Genomic DNA, 18904 nt, shown 5'->3' with positions numbered 1-18904 from the left:
TCCTTCATGTTCATAGTTCTCACCTTGTCCACTGGCTTTATTCCTTCTGTGCTGAAATTTATCTTCTGGACTGTATACCTTATTGGTGCACTTTCCTTTACAAACCAGGAGAGCTCAACACCATATTCAACATGAGATCTTTTTAATGCATCTTTTTTGCCCAACAATTCAGTCGCTTTTTGTGACTGCATCATATTGAGCAGCTAGGAGCGTTTTAATCAACATTCGATCCAAATGAAAGCCCAAGTTTTTGCAGTTTCTTTCCCACAAAAACGGGAAAAAGATCTGTTCTTAGTGAAGAGTCTGGACACATCACTTAGTCCCCCAACTAGGGACCCACTGAGCATTTCTATGGGTTGATTACAAAAAGGTCAAACAGCAGCCTTAAGTAATAGAAACCCATGTTTTCCTCTAATTGCATCCATAGAATGGTTTATCATCAGTTTGGCTGTATTCCAAATATCCACGTCATCCACATCTGTAAGAACAGCATCATCCAGCAATAATTTTGTTGTCACCTTGATTATTGCAACCATTCACAACATCTTCGAGTGACAACCCACCAGTTTACTTGAGAAATAGGGTACCACTTTTTCATACAAAGAAAGGCAACTATATCCTGGTTCAGGGAAGCATCAGGAATTCATCCGTAATTTGCCATCCATTGTGTTTAGGTTCTGCCAGCACACTTTGCTCTTCAACTCCATTGTTGTCATTCCTCAAAAGAAGTCTCAATTTTCCTCTACTGACATCAGCTCTGTGTTTTCATTGTCAGTCGTCTTCCTCTTAAGACACCTTGAGAGAATATGCTCCTTTCCCCCTCGGCTCTCTTGTCCTCGACTTTAATTTGTTGTCCCTCCTGCTGTTAAGTGTCATTTGAATTGGTGGCTGTATAATTTAGATCAGTAAAGTGATTTTTTTTTATGACATTCCCCATAAAGGGCAATATGCATTGGGTCATGTGTGCTGACTCAGGAGCAGCAGCTGAGCTGATGCGGGTAATTTTTACAAGTGATAATGATGAGCCTCTGAAAGCCCCTTGTTTAGTCTGCTGGAATGCAAACTGGATGACATACTATTATTTTTATTAGCTTGCCAACACTCATATTTAATACCTGAGAATGCGCCGAGCTTCCATGAACAGGCGCTAACATACCTGAATCATTAAGATTTTGTAATACAGTAATCATTTAGATTTTGTAATACAGTAATGACCCAGGTGGCGCTGTGGGTTAAACCACAGAGCCTAGGGCTTGCTGATCAGAAGGTCGGCGGTTCGAATCCCTGCAACGGGGTGAGCTCCCGTTGCTCGGACCCAGCTCCTGCCAACCTAGCAGTTCGAAAGCATGTCAAAGTGCAAGTAGATAAATAGGTACCGCTACAGCGGGAAGGTAAATGGCATTTCCGTGTGCTGCTCTGGTTCGCCAGAAGCGGCTTTGTCATGCTGGCCACATGACCTGGAAGCTGTACGCCGGCTCCCTCGGCCAATAACGCGAGATGAGCACCGCAACCCCAGAGTCGGTCACGACTGGACCTAATGGTCAGGGGTCCCTTTACCTTTAATGTCCTTATAAAAGCTTGAAGGATGCAATCCCTTATTTCAGTTACTATCTGAAGCTTGTCATTTTCATTTGTATTATCTGAGTAGTCAGCTGCTATTAACTCCTTGAATTGGGCCTTACCTGGGTTGTGTCTAAAAGTGAAGCATTGCCATCATCACCCACACTCAAAACCTAGTTTTGCATATTTGTTATCTTTTGCTTATTTGTTAAACTGTTGGTTTCTTGGTGACTCTTCCATTGGCAACAATTCCAAGGCAGCATAAATTAAACAAGAAAACAAATATTATGCATGCCCACATTTGAGAGACAGTGCGGTGTAGTGGTTAGTGTCAGACTAGGACCAGGGTTTGTTGCCTCTCAGCTTAACCTACCTCAAAGGGTTGTTGTGAGGATAAAATGGGAGGGAGAGAAGAATCATGTATGCCACCCAAAGCTCCTTGGAGAAAAAGGTGGGATATAAATGCAATAAATAAATAAATCAGGCCACTGCCAAATCTGTTTCAGAAGCTTTGATGGCAATGCAATGCAAATGTGGGCATGCACTGAAAAATCTGGACAGTTCAAAGATGAGGCAGGAACCTTGCAGAATCCCCATTAGAATGTGAAATCAGAGCTGTGATAAGGAGAAAGGGAACCTACTGGCAAAGCAGGCCCCTGCAGAGAGCAGAACTGAAACCGAAAACCACTCAACAGTTCGTAAGTGGAGAGCTCAATCCCGCTGGGTGATATTTCCCCTGCAGAGCCCATCTCTCCTTCTGCCTTCCTTCTTACCTTGCCTTGGGACAACCCCAGATAGCTCCAGGCGAGCTGACCTATGCTGGGTCTGCCTCAACCTGTCTCACCCGAATTGGCCTCATTTGGCAAAGCCAGTGCACAGCCATTGTGCACACACACACACACACACACACACAGAGAGAGAGAGAGAGAGAGAGAGAGAGAGAGAGAGAGAGAGAGAGAGAGAGAGAGAGAGAGACTCATTTTTGTCTCTGGGGCCTAACAAACCAGTGCATGTGTACTTTAATACTGTAGCTCAGTAATGCATCTTTTCTGTATGCATCTTCAAGTACTGCCGGTCAATGAAGACAATACAGTACTGACCTAGATGGACTGGGGTCTGACTCGGTAAAAGGCTTCTTCCTAGGTTTCTTTGGAATGGGTGTTGCCCTTCAGCTTCAGCATCCAACACCTAAGGGCTGCAGTAGAATTGCACCAATCGTTTATTATACTGTAATAAGGAGCAAGTACAGTGGTACCTTGGAAGCTGAGCAGAATGTTCAGAAACCAAGGCACGGCTTCCGATTGGCTGCAGGAAGCTCCTGCAGCCAATCAGAAGCTGCAGAAGCCACGCCTGCGTTCGGGTTCCAAAAGAACGTTTGCAAACAGAACACTTGCTTCCAGGTTTGCGGCATTTGGGAGCTGAAGCGTTCAAGTGGCAAGGTGTTCAGCTTGCAAGATACAACTGTATTTGGTAGGCAGCCTTTATGTTGCTCTGGCTTTTTAGCTAGCCTGGAGAATAATAATAATAATAATAATAATAATAATAATAATAATAATAATAGCCATTGCTGTGATTCAGAATTACACAGAGGCATGACAATGAAAAAGCTGCTGACCTGTGCAAGGGTCTTTTTCTGATGCACCCCATTGTTCAAACTGACTTTCCCATTTTATAGACCTTGTTTTCCTCCAATATTTTTATGTGCTTTTGCTTTTAATAAAACAAATAAGAGCAACACCCCCCACCTGCTTTACAGTGGGAGTTCTCTTTTTTAAACTGGATTCTAGGATCTTGGCCAAGAAGTAGAGTTGGGTAGGGAATGTGCAGCCCTAAGCCAGATTGCATGCAGTGGTGGGAGCCCCATAGAGTCAAGAGGAGATTCGGGCAGGGGACCCAACATGGATAGAGCAATTGAAAGGGGGTGAGGCACTTAAATTTTTAATTTCAGACCATTGGCAATGGGCAATGATGAAAACATGGAGTGGATGGAGCAATGGATGGGAAGGACCCTCTGGAAACTATCAGTTCGTAGCGGTACCTCTGGGGCAGGATTAACTTGTCCCTTCCCCCAGCATCCCATGGGGCATGGAGGAAATGGCATAGGGAAGAGAGAAGGGATTGGCACTAAGAGGGGGGGTGGGAAGAGATGGCATGCCACTCACTTTTGGCTCCACCCATCTTTAGAAAGATTTCCCTTGAGGGAATGTGGCCATTACAGTACAAAACTTCCCCCTGCTTCAATAAACCATCTATTAAATCTGATTTAATCAGGGGGTTATAATCGCTATATTAAAAAACCTCAAATGGTTATTACAAGAGATCCTAGGTCGATGAAGAAGATGAAGGGGGCATAAAAGTCAGTTCAGCTGTAGGAAATATGCAGTTTGTGTTTCATGAATGCAAGGCGTTGAATTTCTCAGGGTTCAAATTTCAGCATGAAAGAGTGAGTTGGGTGGGACCCAGTGTGCTGTTGTAGCTAGAGTGCTGGACTTGGACCTAGGAGGCTGAGTGTTCAAATCCCCACCGGACCTTGAAGCTCACTGGGCGATCTGCCTCTTAGCCTAACCCGCCTCACAGGGTTGTTTGGGGGATTAATTGAGGAAGGGGAGAACCAGGTACGCCACCATGATTCTCCGACAAAGGTGGCTGGCCCAAATGACAAAACCCAGTTGGTTCATGGAGCTACCAATAAACAACCCGACACGTGATTATTTGCAAAAAGAGCTTGAGGCTATCTCTTTATTGAGAGCGTTACAAAAACGTGCATCTGTCGTGAGGATGACGATGAAGGCAAAGCTGGTGAGGGGATGCCGTTAAGAAAGTGGCCAAGCCGAGGCACACTTGGGTAAAGCAGGGAGGGGTGCATGCGTTTCTCGCGGTGAGCTGTGGGCGTCCTGCGGGAAGGTTTCTCCCCATAGGCGAGCACAGCTTTCGGAACCGGAGTGTCGTTCCTCAGGAGATTCAGAAGTTGCCGGAGTGCTTTTTGCTGGTCGTGACGGTGGTGCTGCTGCCAAAGCTGCTGCCGCTGCCACCACCGCTGCCGCTGTGGTAGCTGATGCTGGTGCTACCTCCACCATGAGATCCTGAGAGGAAGAATGTATTAAAGAAAGGCATTGTGAGACTCCTGAGTTTCATGCAACCTCAGATCCTCACTGGTTTCTAATTCCACAAACAGCGTGCCATGGTGACCATTTTAAGTCAGACAGTAATCCCCTTTCTCTGATTGTCTACTCTCATAGCTGCCAAGTCTCCCGTATTCCCCGGGAAACCCCCGTTTTTCCAGCTGTCCCCAGCTGAAAAAACGGATTTTTTTTGTTTTTCCCCGGTTTATTCTGGCGCGGTGGCCATTTTGGAACTGGGCGGAGCATGCTCAGAAGCGACTTTTGATGCTGCTTTGCCCAGTTCCAAAATGGCTGCAGCACGACTTCTGGTGCGGTGGCCATTTTGGAACAGGGCAGAGCAGCATCAAAAGTCTCTTCTGAGCATGCTACGCCCAGTTCTAAAATGGCGGCAGCGCTACTTCCAGTCTGCTACTTCCGGTCCAGTCCCTTATTTCTCAGGCCGGAACTTGGCAGGTATGTCTACCCTATGCATGTCTACTTGGAAATAAAGCCCACTAAGTTCAATAGGACTAACTCCCAGGTAAGTATATACAGGATTGCAGGTTTTTCTTATATCCCCCACACCCCCAAAATCCTCAAACCAGGAGGAAATGTTTGGACCCCTGTCAGGAGAGACTGGTTGTGAAACTACTCTGCAAATGGTGACACTGTGAGGGGAATCAGGAATCTCCTAATGACTCTCAGAACCCTTAACAAACTACAGCTCCCAGAATTCTTGGGGTCGGGAGCCACGGTGTGTTAAAGTGGTGTCACAGTGCTTTAAATGTAGAGTGTAAATGTGGTTTAGATGACCTCCCAGATCTTTTTTCAGATTTTCCCCAACATTGTGTATACCAGCCTTCCTCAACCTTGTGCCTTCCAGATGTTGTTGGACTCCAACTCCCTTCAGTCCCGGCCAGCATGACCAATGATCGGGAATGATGGGAATTGGAGTTCAATGATGCTCAGAGGGCCACAGATTCCCCATCCCTGTTAGAATAATACGAATGACTGACAGTGTAGCTAGGGAATGAGAGAAAGGGTGGGTGAAGGAGTACAGACTGCTGTTTTTTTGCTTGTGTAACCTGGAACTCACAATCTCAAGAAACACAGGGTTTTACCCAGTTGCAAGTGCCTAACAAAGTTTTAAGGGGAAATGATGTGCATCTGTGTGCTTGAAAGGCCTCTACGGTAGGTATAGAGAAGCTTTTTGGAGAAACAAGCTTGAAGAAGCCTTACAAATTTGAGACAAACTGCATATCATGCCAGTGCAAGATTTCCTTCTAAGGCAAAATGCAGCTTGGGTGGAAGGCAATTTTTGCTGTGACTGCAGAACTGGGGTGTAAAATTAAGTCCCCATTCCCCGTGCATGTCAGTGTCCTGACATACATATTCAATAGCAGCATCCATGCTTAACATGTTGTGCAGTTTGCTCCAGGACTGGGGTGGGGAAACTGTGGCTCTCCAAAGGTTGTTGGACTTCAGCACACATCTGCCTCAACCAGGAGGGTCGATGGCAAAGGATGATGGGAGTTGTAGTCCAGCAACATCTGGAGGGTCACTGGTTCCTCACCTCTGCCTTAGACCAAACCAATGCTGCTCACATGGACTGATAAGAAATCCTCCACTATCTCAGCCAGAGATATTTCCCACCCCAAATCTTGAGATCCTTTCACTCAAGGGTAGACAACGTGGCACCCATCAGATGTTGCTGGACTACAACTCCCACCATCCCTGACCATAGGCTAGGGCTGATGGGAGTTGTAGTCCAACAACATCTTGAGGGGACTATTTTGACTGCTCCTGCTTTAACTGAAGATGATGGAGGCTGAACATTTGAACCTGTGACCTTCTATATACAATGTACATATCTGACTATGGTTCTGCAGCTCCCCCCTGGGGCGTGTAGTATCATTATCCTTCCAGAAACAAAGGCCAGCATTGTAAGACAGAAGGTCAGTTGGTGGTATGGGGTCTTCTCACTGTGCTGTTGTATTGTGAGGGGAATAGTGTTTGTATGAGGTACGTTTTTTCTTTACATTGCAATGGTGTCGAAGCAAAATTCCAAGTATGGTTGATACTTGGCCAATAAATTATTCTATTCTATTCTATTCTATTCTAGTCATCTTTTGCAGCAAAAGAACCCACCCGGGCTCACTTCACAAATGTATTTTATATGGCAGTGGGAATCCTTACCTTCCTTTGACCATCCTGTCATCCTGTAAAGAAGGAGGAAAAGAAAGGGCAATTAGTAGATGATTAGGAGCAATAGTAGTTGTCCTGGGCAATCTCTGTCCCCAGATGTGTCAGAAACAGCAGGACAAAAGATGCTTTGAGATATAGTAGAGCACCTTCTGATATGGCTGGCCATTGGGATTGCTGACCCCATGGAATAATGAGTTTATTATAATGTGGGTAGTTAACAGAGAATACAAAATGAATTGTAATGCACAATGCTGTCCTTCCCCAAATTATGAAACTATTCCCTGGGAAAGAAGACATCAGTAAGGTCACAGCAGGGGCATCAGGACAGGAAGAGTTGAAAATACCCACTCTCATTGCTGGGATATCACAGGGCATCATATCCCCAAAGTAAAATCTTAGATCTAAAGTCAGACAAAGCTGGACACTCTCCCACTGAAATTATTGGACAGAAAAGTGATAGAGCAATAGACAAATTCACAGAGGAGAGGGCTATTGACAGCTACTATCCAAGATGCCTGTGGTCTGCCTCCATGGTTGGAGACTGGCATGCTTCTGAAAATCACTTGCTGGAAGCCACAGGAGAGGAGAGTGTTCTTATGCTTGGGTCTTGCTCGCAGGCTTCCCACAGGCATCTGGTTGGCCACAGTGCAAACAAGTTGCTGGATTAGATGGGCCATTTGCCTGCTCCACCAGGGCTGTTCTTGAGTACTTATGATGCAATGGGTGTCACTTCTAATATTGCTTTCTATTGATAGAAATAGGCAACCTGCACATTTAGAATAACAGGCATGGAGACGGGCCCCGCTGTCCATGGAGTAAGCAGCAGAAACAGAAAACAGGTCAGAATAGCAGGCATGCCATTTTTCTATGTCTTAGGCAGGCACAGGCAACCTTGGCTCTCCAGATGTTTTGGAACTACAACTCCCATGATCCCTAGCTAGCAGGGCTAGTGGTCAGGGATCATGGGAGTTGTAGTTCCAAAACATCTGGAGAGCCAAGGTTGCCTATGCCTGGTCTTAGGGATGACCTAGAATTTGCACACCTCTTCCCATTCTAAAAATGAAATTGACATCAATCTCAGCATTGGTGTTTCTAAGAGGTGGGCCAATAAAATCAGGGCCATTTTTAATGTGTTCCATGGTAAAAAGAAATCTGGTTTGTCACTAACTGGATACACCAAAAGTCGCCACTGGCTCTCTAAGAGAACATCTATAAGATGCACTTGTTTTCAAGCATTTCTTTCTCATATCATGCTTTACATTTGTATGGGGGGGAAACCTTAAACACTGTTTTAGATGCACACCTAAAAACATCACATATGATGAAGCTCTTGGGAGAACCCTCCCCTTTGGTGGCTCATTCTGATTGCCCAGTTACGTACTTGGAGTCCTGGCCCTCCAGCAGGTTGCGGTAGGTGGCGATCTCCTGTTCCAACCGTGTCTTGATGTCCATGAGCATCTTGTATTCTTGGTTCTGGCGCTCCATGTCGTTCCTCAACTCGGCCAGCTGCTCTTCCACACCAGAGATCAGGTTCTGGATGTGGGCCAGCTGAGCGCAATACCGTCCTTCTGTCTCTGCCAAGCTGGTTTCCAAGCCAGCTTTCTAGTGAGGGAGAAAAAGAAGAGGATCCAGAAATCTACAAACACTCTGCAAACCGCAAACCTCTGTCAGAATGCCGACCACCAGCTCTCTATCTGTCAGGGTTTCTAGATCTCATGAGAGTTCGAGTATCGGCGATTACTGATACTTGTAGGAAGTAATGGTGAGGGTGGCTCTCACTACCTACTTCCGTTGGGAATGTCTGTGCCATTAAGACGTCTAGTTGCCCATGTTGGATAGGCAAAATATGCCAACTAGCTATGCCATTGGAGTGACCCCAGCTGTAAGGTTACCAGACGTCCCCGTTTCCCAGTCCCCGGATTTGCAAATCAGTCCCCATACAAAATCCATTGAAGTTGAAAGTGTCCCCGGAGTTATTGAAAACAATCTGGTAACCTTACGCCCAGCGTGGCAATTCGTAGGCCCTTTATCTGTCCATCAACTTCATTCAAGGAAGTTGCTACACACCATGCTAAGCTGCGACTGCAACTCAATCTCCAGGCTCTGTATCGTGCGCCTCAGTTCCGAAACCTCGCTCTTGCCGCTCTGTAACTGCTCTGTATGGGTGGCGACTTCGCGGTTCAGTTCGTCAGTCTGAAAGAAGGAGGGTGAAATAGTTTCATGCTGGAAATCTTTACAATGAAAAGAAAAGAAATCACGCTATAAGTAATACATACACCACTCAGAGCATACGCGCACTGCAGACTGGTAGTGCAATCTTATGAATGTCACACTGTGTTGAATGGGACTTCCTCACAGTTAAGGATGTATAGTAGGGATGAGGAACCAGTGGCCCTCTAAATGTTGATGGACTCCAACTCCCATCACCCCCAGCCAACATGGCCAATGGTCAGAGGTTATGGGAGTGGTAGTTCAGCAACATCTGGGTCTGCAGAGTGGAACTGTGTTAATACACATTCTCCTTTTTTTTTTTTTAAAGAGGGGGGCCCTGGAAACCAACTCTCAGAAGGGTTTTTAGCAGAGTCCTTTTTAAACTATGATTCCTAAGATTCTTTGGAGGGACTCAAGACCCTTAAAGTGATATGTTAAACTAGGCAATATGCTTTCGGTAAAGTGACCCCAGTCCCTAGGAGAGAAGACCCTACCTTGGAGAAGAACCAAGCTTCCGCATCTCTGCGATTCTTGTCCGCCAGTTGTTCATACTGCTCTCTCATCTCGGTCAAAGCTTTGGTGAGGTCGATTCCAGGCGCGGCATCCATCTCGACGTTGACAGTTCCCGTCAGTTGAGAGTTGTACTCTTTCATTAGCTTGGTAGAGCAAGAATGGAGAGGACAAAGGTGAGGATTCCCCCAGTGTTGCCACCTTTCAACATTCTGCAATAAGTCGTGATGTACTTGGAAGCCTTGCTGTGTAGAATGGCCTTCATGCGATCAAAGGCAAATGGCAACATGCAACAGGGCTGCACACATTTCTGCTAAACTTGGTACCCAACCATTGTTTCTATTGGTCAGGAAGGCCTGGCTTTCTTGCTTCCTGAAGGGGGGAAAGTAATTGTAGCCCTTTGAATTTGCCACTCAGGTAAGGAGGTTTCTAGGGAAGGAGTAGCCTGCCATGTGTGCAAGAGAGAAGGTGGGCGAGGGATTGTAAGCTTGTCACAACCCCTCCCTCTGATCCACGACATTGATGCTGCACCCCAAGATGCATTCTGGCACCATTTTGAAAGAGGCATTCTGTGCTGTCTTGCCAGTAGCTTTGTCATGAATGGTCAGCTCATATGGTAAGTTTCATAAAAAATTTTTTGGGGGAGGGGGTTCTCGTTGGTGAGCCCCTGCTTTGCCACTTGCGGGCTCCTGTTTATGAACTTCTATTATTGTTTTATGTAATTCATGCAACTTTTGTGTACGATGCTCACATCGAAAGGCAGACCCAACACCTCTTAATGGATGCCCCCAAACTGAATTGTAAAGTTGGCTGAAGTTTCCCTGCCCCCTTTCTTTTTCCTTCACTCACCTCCTCGTGGTTCTTGTTGAGGTAAGCCAGATCTTCCTTCAACCCTTCGATCTGCATCTCCAGGTCAGATTTGGACAGAGTCAGCTCATCCAGGACTCTGCGCAGACCATTGATGTCAGCCTCAACGCTCTGGCGGAGGTGCAGCTCATTCTCATATCTGCCAGTTTTGAAAAAGAAAAAGAAAAAAGTCAGCAATGGGTGATGAAATACCTTGTAAATAAACATTCTCCAATAAAGTCTGCCACCTGTATTTCTTGAGATATATTTCTTGATGTTTCCCTCCCTCCCTTCCCTTCTGGTTTCCTTTCAGCTGATATTTTAAATACACCCTCCAGCAAACTTTCTGTCCCCCACTTCCTTTCCTTTTTCCTTTATTCCTCTCTCACTTCCATTCCCCCAGTGAGAGACCTTGAACAGTGGAAAAACAAAATAGGGAAGAAACTTACTTCAGTCTGAAGTCATCAGCAGCCAGCCTAGCATTGTCAATCTCCAAGACAATCCTTGAATTGTCAACTGTGGCATGATGGATCTATACCAAAGGGACAGAGAAGAGAGGAGTGCCCATGAATGCTAGCAAACATTTTTCATTATCTGAGGATGCAGTGGTTGTTCAAGTGGAGAATTGTCAGGAACAAAACATTACTTATTTCGTGGGTGATCTCTAGAGCTCAACATTAGTGATTGTGAATATGCATCTAGAGGGTAGTAGATATTATAGACTGACCTTGCTCAACATGGTGCCCTTCAGATGTTGTTGGACTCCAACTTCCATCAGCCCCGGTCAGCTTGGCCAATAGTCAAGCATGATGGGAGTTGGAGTCTAACCGCATCTGGAGATCACCAGCTTGGGGAAGGTTGTTCTAGATGAATAAATTTGAAATTAATTCAATTTGAAACTTCTTCAGCAGCCTAGGATTTTTCTGAGGAGAAACTAGTTAACCTAATTTCTTTCCTGGCAAGTCTTAGCATCCTCACATCTGGCATGGCATGATCTGTTCCTTCTTTTATTCTACATTATGTTTTTTTTCCCTCATGGAATTATAGTGTGGGACCCAACTGAGGCTCTGTCCCAACCTTTGCAATAAAGGATGTTCAACCCAAACAGTTGTCTGCCATCATTTTCTTGGCAAACATCCAAGGGTGGTTTTATGTATTTAGGTAGAAGATGAGCCATCCAAATTAAAGTAACAGACCCATTCCTGTACAGATGAGCGCTTGACTGTATAAGTTTAGGTGCAGTTAATCTATAATGCAGTATAATTGATTGGCAGACTTCTTAATATTTCATTAAAAATAAAATTATTATGACTTCCAGCCATATATCTAAGGGCATGGAGAATGTGCAGCCCTTAGAATAGGATTCTAGCTTCTAGCATGGGGGGTAATGACTCCCCAAGGACTCTTTGAAATACTCTAGGATGACATGGAATTCTTCTTTAAATGATGCAAGAGCAGCGTTTAGAAGCTGTTCCTCCTGAAATGTAGTCGTATGAAATGCAAACTTTCTTCAAAAAATGGATTTATATATTGCGCTAAAAGGTACACTGCCACATCTTTCATAAATGCAAAGTTAAATATGGCTGTGATCCAGTGGATCTGGTCCATTGGACCTGGACCTGGAAGAACTGAGTTCAGAGTCTGCTCAAGCCAGTGTGGACTTCAAGATCTAACAAAAGTTTTCTGTGCCCCTTGAAATCAATAGGAACTCCAGATGTTGTAGATTATAACTTTCACCACCCATGACCATTTGACATGGTGGCTGTAGCTGATGGAAGGAGACCACAACATCTGGAGCGCACCACATTAGCTGCTCCCAGGCTGGGCATTTAATGTGCAATTAAGTTCCACTGACTTCAGTGGGACAATGTCTGTTTTGCTGGGTTTGATGCCCTCTGTGTATTAATCTTAGCTCATCCAAGTCTAAAAGGAAACAAAACGATCTGCTCCACAGGATTGTTGGTGAGGATGAATGAGGGAGGAATAAGAAATGAGTGTACAGTGAAGCTTTGAATAGCAATGTGCCCTGCCCTCTTCTAATATTGGAGAGGGTTGTATTGGTCTTAACGGAGTTTCATAGGAAAATGATGGAGGACAGCAGAGAAACCATTTCTCAGCAAGAAGAAGTGGGGGATGACACAGTCAAGACGAGCACCAGTATTTGATATAGGTGTGGGAAGGTTTCTAGTCTGGGGCATGTTTGAATTGAATGTTGGCCTTCAGTTGCTGCTTCCATTGGGCCATGCCGGCTGGGTGTGATGGAGAATGGAGTCCCACAACATCTGGACAAAAGTGAGCAGCAGAAGGGAGACTTTCCTTCCAATGATATCCTAAAGCAGGGATAGCTCACCTCGTACAAACCTCCTGCTCTTGAATTATAGCTTCTACCATCCCTGACCATGCTGACTGGGGTTGATGGAAGCTGGAGCCCAGCAACATCTCAGCCCCCACAAGTTCCCATAGAGCCCCCTGATTTTCCCATCATGGGCCATTCCTTTAGTTTAGTGAAGTGAATGCAAGCAAGTTATTAGTTTATTAGCTCCAAGGAGTTTAATGCAATGATGGGCACACACTAGAAAATTTAGGGTGAGTCACTCACTTGTGCATGCTGATCTGTGGATGACTGCAACATCCCATGTTTACTTGCATGTGTGAGTGAGACATCACAGAGCAAATGTGGCAGAGTATTCAGAGTATTCCGCTTCTCAGTGGGAGCCATTCATTAAGTGATTGGTTTGTCACTTAGCAATAAGGCATCGGGCTGCACCCAAACATGCACCAAACAGCCATACATTTCTATAACCCAGTGCCTCGGATTTTGTGGGGCAGTGACCGACTGCCTTGGAACTTGTACGCAGTTCCTTGCCTTCATTGCTGAGTAACTGCAACCACCCTCTGCGCTTTTCAGGATCAAAGATAATGGCTTGAAGGTATGAGGGCTTAAGGCAACCCAAGGCATGGCATGAAACGCCCTGAGATGGGTAAATCTCAAATTACAACAGTAAATTCATTGAATAGATTTGCGGATATGATAACAGCCTCTACTCCCGTCCTTTTAACGTTAGCCTCATAGGCAGAAATTAAGCTGGTGAAGTTTTCTGCATGACTTATCTTCCGGTTCAATACCAAAGTTAGAAACTTCAGTAGTTTATTGGAGCAAAGCTATGCACATCAGAGTGAATTACTAGCCGCTGTTTGCTTTTCTGTCTCACAAACAGCCTAATTGAATTAGTCTGGGCTTGGTCCTAAACACTTTTAATCATGTCTTGCTATTTTTTGTGATGTCCCTTAACTTCATTTTTTTTATAAAAAAAGTTACATTCATCAGTTGTTGTTGTTATTATTGATTTAGCATAATAAAAACAATTACTTCCACAATCCAAATCAGGAATTGTACCATAGATTCCTGCAAAAAGATGGGCCGAAAGCATCATAGGACTGATGATGATATCTGATACATTGTGATTAAATTTGCCATTTTCTACAGCAACAAAGTATCGGAAGATGGAAGCTTCAGAAAGCCATCTCTCATCACTGGCATATCTTCTTTTGGAGGCTGTGGACTCTCCTCCCTTGGAGGCTTTTATTAAGCAGAGGTTGGTTGGCCCTCTGCCATGGATGCTTCAGCTGAGATTCCTGCACTGCAAGGGGTTAAACTAGAGGGCCCTCAGGTTCCCTTCCAACTCAACAATTCTATAATTCTGTGAATGACCGTACCTTGTCACGGATGTCCTCGATGATCTTGAAATAGTGGCTGTAGTCCCTGGATGGGCTGGTGGGAGCCTGCTTCAGGTGCCACTCTCGGATCTTCACCTCCAGCTCTGTGTTGGCTTCCTCCAGAGCACGCACCTTGTCCAAGTAGTTTGCCAGGCGGTCGTTCAGATTCTGCATGGTAACCTTCTCGTTCCCAGTCAGGAGGCCTCCATCGCCGCCTCCGGCACCCCCAGCCAAAAAGTCCCCAAAGCCATAGCCGCCGCCTCCTCCACCTCCAGCACCAAAGCAACTTCCATAACCTCCTCCAGCACCAAAGCCACCGCCGTAGCCAAGACCACCACCAGAAACCAAGGAAGTGCCATAGCCGCCTCCTAAGCCTCCCCCTACCCCACATCCATAACCACCTCCTACCCCGGAAGAGACAAGCCTAACGGAGGAGGAAGACACACGGCCGCCACCTCCACCATGCATGCTGGACGATCCAAAGCGGCCAGAGGAGATGCGGCCAGAGCCCAGGCCACCACCGTAGGAGGAAGAGGAGCTCTGATAGAAAGACATCGTGGCAACAATGAATGGAAGTTCAGCTGTGAGACTGTTACTCGGCTTGGCTGAGCATGGAAAAAGCTGGCCTTGGCAGTGTCAGCCGGCTCCCTTTTATACTCCTCATGGGGTGTGTTCTGTCCCACAGCAGAAAACACCCTGCTGAAACCACACCCTCAAAGGTGAGGCTCCATGAAGTAGATGTGCTCTCTTTGAAATGCAGCCACTTGTCCCTTGGTGGGATGCCCCCCCCTCTGTGTGTGACGGCTTCTTAAAAACCCAGTTAAACAAAGGAGATTTCATTCCGGGTGCATCACTGTTATTTTTAGCCAGTGCCAAGTGTGCAGATCACATTTCCCTTCTTTTTTATACATTGAACCGGGGGGGGGGGCAACCCTGTCTGCAGCCAAGCCTGGCCTCATCTCATCTCGGGATTAATTCATTATAATCAAGGATAAAAGTACACAGACGCACACAGCTTCTTCGTTCAAGAATGCCTTTCACTTAACCCCCTTTTCCTTCCCCAGAATGTTTAACAAGCAATTCATTTACTTTGCTTCCTCGCCCCTTCCCGTCTTAATTGCTGTCAGGATTGTGGAATCATAGAGTTGGAAGGGACCCCAAGGGACCCTAACCCCCTGCAATGCAGGAATCTCAGCTGAAGCATCCATGGCAGATGATCATCCAAGCTCTGCTTAAAAACCTCCAAGGAAGGAGAGTCCACCACCTCCCAAGGGAGACCTGACCGTTCCATTGTTAAACAGCTCTTAATGCATGATCAAGCTTTCTTTAGCGCCTCAGCCCTTGCTTTTTCCCCACAGGACCTATTGCAGTCATCAGCAGTCGTTAACAGCCATCAACAGGTTTACCACTCCTATCAGCCCATCACCCATTCCCACCCACCCCCACCACCCTCTGAATATACATAAGGGTCTGGCTCTTCTGTTTCAGTGTATCTGAAGAAGTGTGCATGCACACGAAAGCTCATACCAAAATAAAAACTTAGTTGGTCTTTAAGGTGCTACTGAAGGAATTTTTTTATTTAGCTCTTAATGTGACAAAGTTCTTCCTGATGTTTACTCGGAATCTCCTTTCTTGCAACTTTAAGCCATTGGTTCATGTCCTACCCTCCAGAGCAGGAGAAAACAAGCTTGTTCCCTCTTCTACATGAGAGCCCTTGAGATATTTGAAGATGGCCACCATCTCTCCTTTCAGTCTCCCCTTTTCAAGGCTAAACCTTTACTCATAAGCCTTGGTTTCCAGACCCTTCATTATCTTGGTTGCTGTCCTCTGCACACATTCCAGCTTGTCAACCTCCTTCTTAAACTGTGGTGCCGAGATCTGGACACAGGACTTTGGAAACAACACCCTCTGCTCTGGAAATGCAAAACATAGTCTTCCAGGGATGTCCCATGGTAATGACTAGGGGTGGTGCAGGAGCCCATCATTTCTCAGTGCCATCCATTTCCTTCTAGGTAATCTTGTGTCTGAGAAGCGAGATGAGCGCGCAACCCCAGAGTCGTCCGCAACTGGACCTAACAGTCAGGGGTACCTTTACCTTTACCTTTAATCTTGTGTCTGAGAAGCTCCAAGCAGATAGTTTGCCCTGAATTAGTTTGCTTGCCTCTTCCTCCTTCAGGATTTGACAAGCAAATTCTAACATTTTGCCCGAGACAGATGAAAATTGCAAATGGGAAATGATAGGGGGCACATTTTAAAAGGCACTGAATACTTGAAGGGACAGATTTTTTTAAAGAGAAGATCCACAATGGAGGTCACTTCCAGACGACCTATTCATCCTGATTTGTTTGTGAAAAGCTTGTGGTGTGGTTAGTTGGCTGTTTATTGAAAAATCATTCTGCTTTCAGGGATATTATTTCACATTGCATCATGCGATTGTCACAATTTCCACTGTGTTTTCCCATCACTTTCCTTATTGCAAAGTCTGCTTGGGAAGTGAGTGGGGTTGCTCAAGAGCACCAAACCAACTTTAATTGTGGAACTTGAATTTTCTGGAATGTGATTAGATCCCACCCAAAAGCAGCAACCGGCTGGAATCACCCTGTATGTGCCCCAGTGTTCCTTACCCTTTTACAAAAATGCACTTGCAAGATAAATTGTGCATAAAAATGCATATATTTGTGAAAATAACTTACAGGTGTGCATTTTATTAGGGTAAATTGCTTTGAACCAGACAAAATTGAGTACAAAAAACTTTGAATTCCTGCCCCCTCCAAACTGATGTGGGAATGTGGTGAAATAAAGACTGGAAAAAATGAGAAACTGCAAGAAGTTGAAATTAACTGTTTAGCCCATCCCTATCCCAGAGTAAACATGCATGTGATAGAGCTGAAACATCACCTTTCAAAGAGCAATTAAAAAGCAACTTTAAGCATGTGCAGAGTATTGTTGCTTCATATCCGAATGATTTATTTGCCCATTTATTTTACAACATTTGTATCCCACCTTTCCTCCAAGGCTCTTGAGGCACTCGTACATCATCTCTCCCAACCCCACAATTTCATCTCAAGGGAACCCCTGTGAGGCTGAGAGTTAGTGACTGACCCAAGGTCACCCAGTGGACTCCATGGCCAGGGGAGGATTGGAACCCAGGCCTTTTCAGTCTAACCATCTAACATCACCCTGGTTCTCACAACCAGTTGCCCACTTTTGGGATTCTTGAAATTTGGGTGTGCAGGTGTGCCTTGAGCCTTGGTGTTTGTTTGTTTTTTAAAAAAAAAATTCAAGTGTTCTCTCATTGCAAAAGGGTTGTATCTTGAGTAATACAAAGAAAAGCCTATTGTATTTGAGAATGGGTGACAAAAATGAGGGAGTTTTCATATTAGTCAAAGGTTGTGCTTGCTGACGGGGCGAAATCTCTTGCCACAAATGGTTGCTGAGTCTGAAACCCTTGAATGGGCAGCTGCAGTCCCAGCCCAATAAGAAAAGATGGAACGTCTGTTTGCATCCTGGGAGTCGAAACTTCTGCCGAGACGCTCCTGTTGACCCACACCTTAAGAATCTGCACTGGCTGGCGCTGCTTTCTCGGTGCTGAAGAAAAAGCGGCTCCAAATGTCTCTGGAACAAGATGCTGAACCTCCAGGTTTGGAAAACATGTCTCAGAAGGCGCTTGGCTTCCGGCCATGATGTATCAGCAGACATGCCAGGGAAATGATTGATAGTCGCTAGCATCTTGCCAGATCTATATATCACGAAGGATTCGGTATTTTAACGAGCAAGTTTCGACAAACCCTTGCTAATTGTGGAAATTCCGCCCCCACCCCAGAAAGCTCATGTAATGTGACTGTGATTAAAAACTAAACTCAAGCTGATTGTTATCCAGTGTGCATGGAAAATGATGGTTGGGTGGTGTGTGTGTGTGTGTGTGTGTGTTTTGCCAGCCCACCTTGAAATGAGACGCACTTCAGAGCAGCGGAGGGAGGGGTGGTAGGTGGTGGGCAAATTGATTGGGTGGTGGGCAAATGTCTGAGAACACTCTGCTTCTAGAGGCTCAGATTTCATAGAATCGTAGAACTGTAGAGTTGGAAGGGACCCCAAGAGTCATCTAGTTCAACCCCCTGCAATGCAGGAATCTTTTTGCCCAGCATAGGGCAAGCATGAGATTAAGAGCCCCGTGCTCTAGATTTAGAGAAGGGTCATTGATCAGTGGTAGATCACCTGGTTTGCTCGCAAATCTCTCCACCCCCCCAGTTCAATCCCCAATGTCTTCGGGTAAGGTTGGGAAGGATTCCAACCCGAAGTCCTGAAAAGCTGCTGTCAGTCAGAGTCAGCAACACTGAGCTAGATGGAGCAGTCGTCTGTGCTGTATAAAGCTGCTTCCTATGCTCCTGTAGATCACTATGTCTCTGATGGAGCACAGAGAAAGCTTCATCAGTGTAGTTAGAGCCAAACTAAAAATGAAGCTAAGTGCAATTTTTGCATTTAATATATGGGATTTTTTTATTTTTATTTTTTTGAGTTTATTTACAACACAAACAACAACAATTGCCAATTTTTGGCAATTCGTGTTCTCACCGCTCCTGTGGCGTAAAGGAATATTTTCTTATTTTCTCTGGTAATATCTGTGTCTAAATCCCCAATAAAAAAGCTCCTGTTTTCTTGACAAAGTTTTGTTTAAACATTTTCTTTAACTCTTTGTACACTATATCCCAGAAGCCTTTGATTTTATTACATCTCCACCACATGGGTATGAGTGT

The 18904-nt window shown here is 45.3% G+C and overlaps 1 protein-coding gene across 1 annotated transcript; it reads right to left on the bottom strand.

The window, feature by feature from the left end:
* Positions 1-4268: 4268 nt before the first annotated feature.
* LOC118094247 (keratin, type I cytoskeletal 19) lies at positions 4269-14773 on the bottom strand. The gene is made up of 8 exons (XM_035134437.3): positions 14151-14773; positions 10883-10965; positions 10437-10593; positions 9572-9733; positions 8934-9059; positions 8248-8468; positions 6858-6880; positions 4269-4643 (listed from the first exon to the last, which is right to left on the bottom strand). Exons 1-8 carry the CDS (start codon positions 14703-14705, stop codon positions 4522-4524), a joined length of 1449 nt encoding a protein of 482 aa, XP_034990328.1. The 5' UTR covers positions 14706-14773; the 3' UTR covers positions 4269-4521.
* Positions 14774-18904: the final 4131 nt, after the last annotated feature.

Source organism: Zootoca vivipara, chromosome 12 (genome assembly GCF_965207765.1).
Source record: "Zootoca vivipara chromosome 12, rZooViv2.hap1.1, whole genome shotgun sequence".
In the NCBI taxonomy this organism is placed as follows: Eukaryota; Metazoa; Chordata; class Lepidosauria; order Squamata; family Lacertidae; genus Zootoca; species Zootoca vivipara.
The sequence above is the reverse complement of the archived record's forward strand: the minus strand, read 5'-3'. Positions and strand labels throughout refer to the sequence as shown.

Coding starts and splice junctions, on each gene's coding strand:
- LOC118094247 (XM_035134437.3), bottom strand. CDS start 14,705: ATGTCTTTCTATCAGAGCTCCTCTTCCTCCTACGGTGGTGGCCTGGGC. Junction 9,060..9,571: donor AAGCTTGGTTCTTCTCCAAG/GTAGGGTCTTCT, acceptor TCCTTCTTTCAG/ACTGACGAACTGAACCGCGA. Junction 8,469..8,933: donor TGCAGTCGCAGCTTAGCATG/GTGTGTAGCAAC, acceptor CTCCCTCACTAG/AAAGCTGGCTTGGAAACCAG.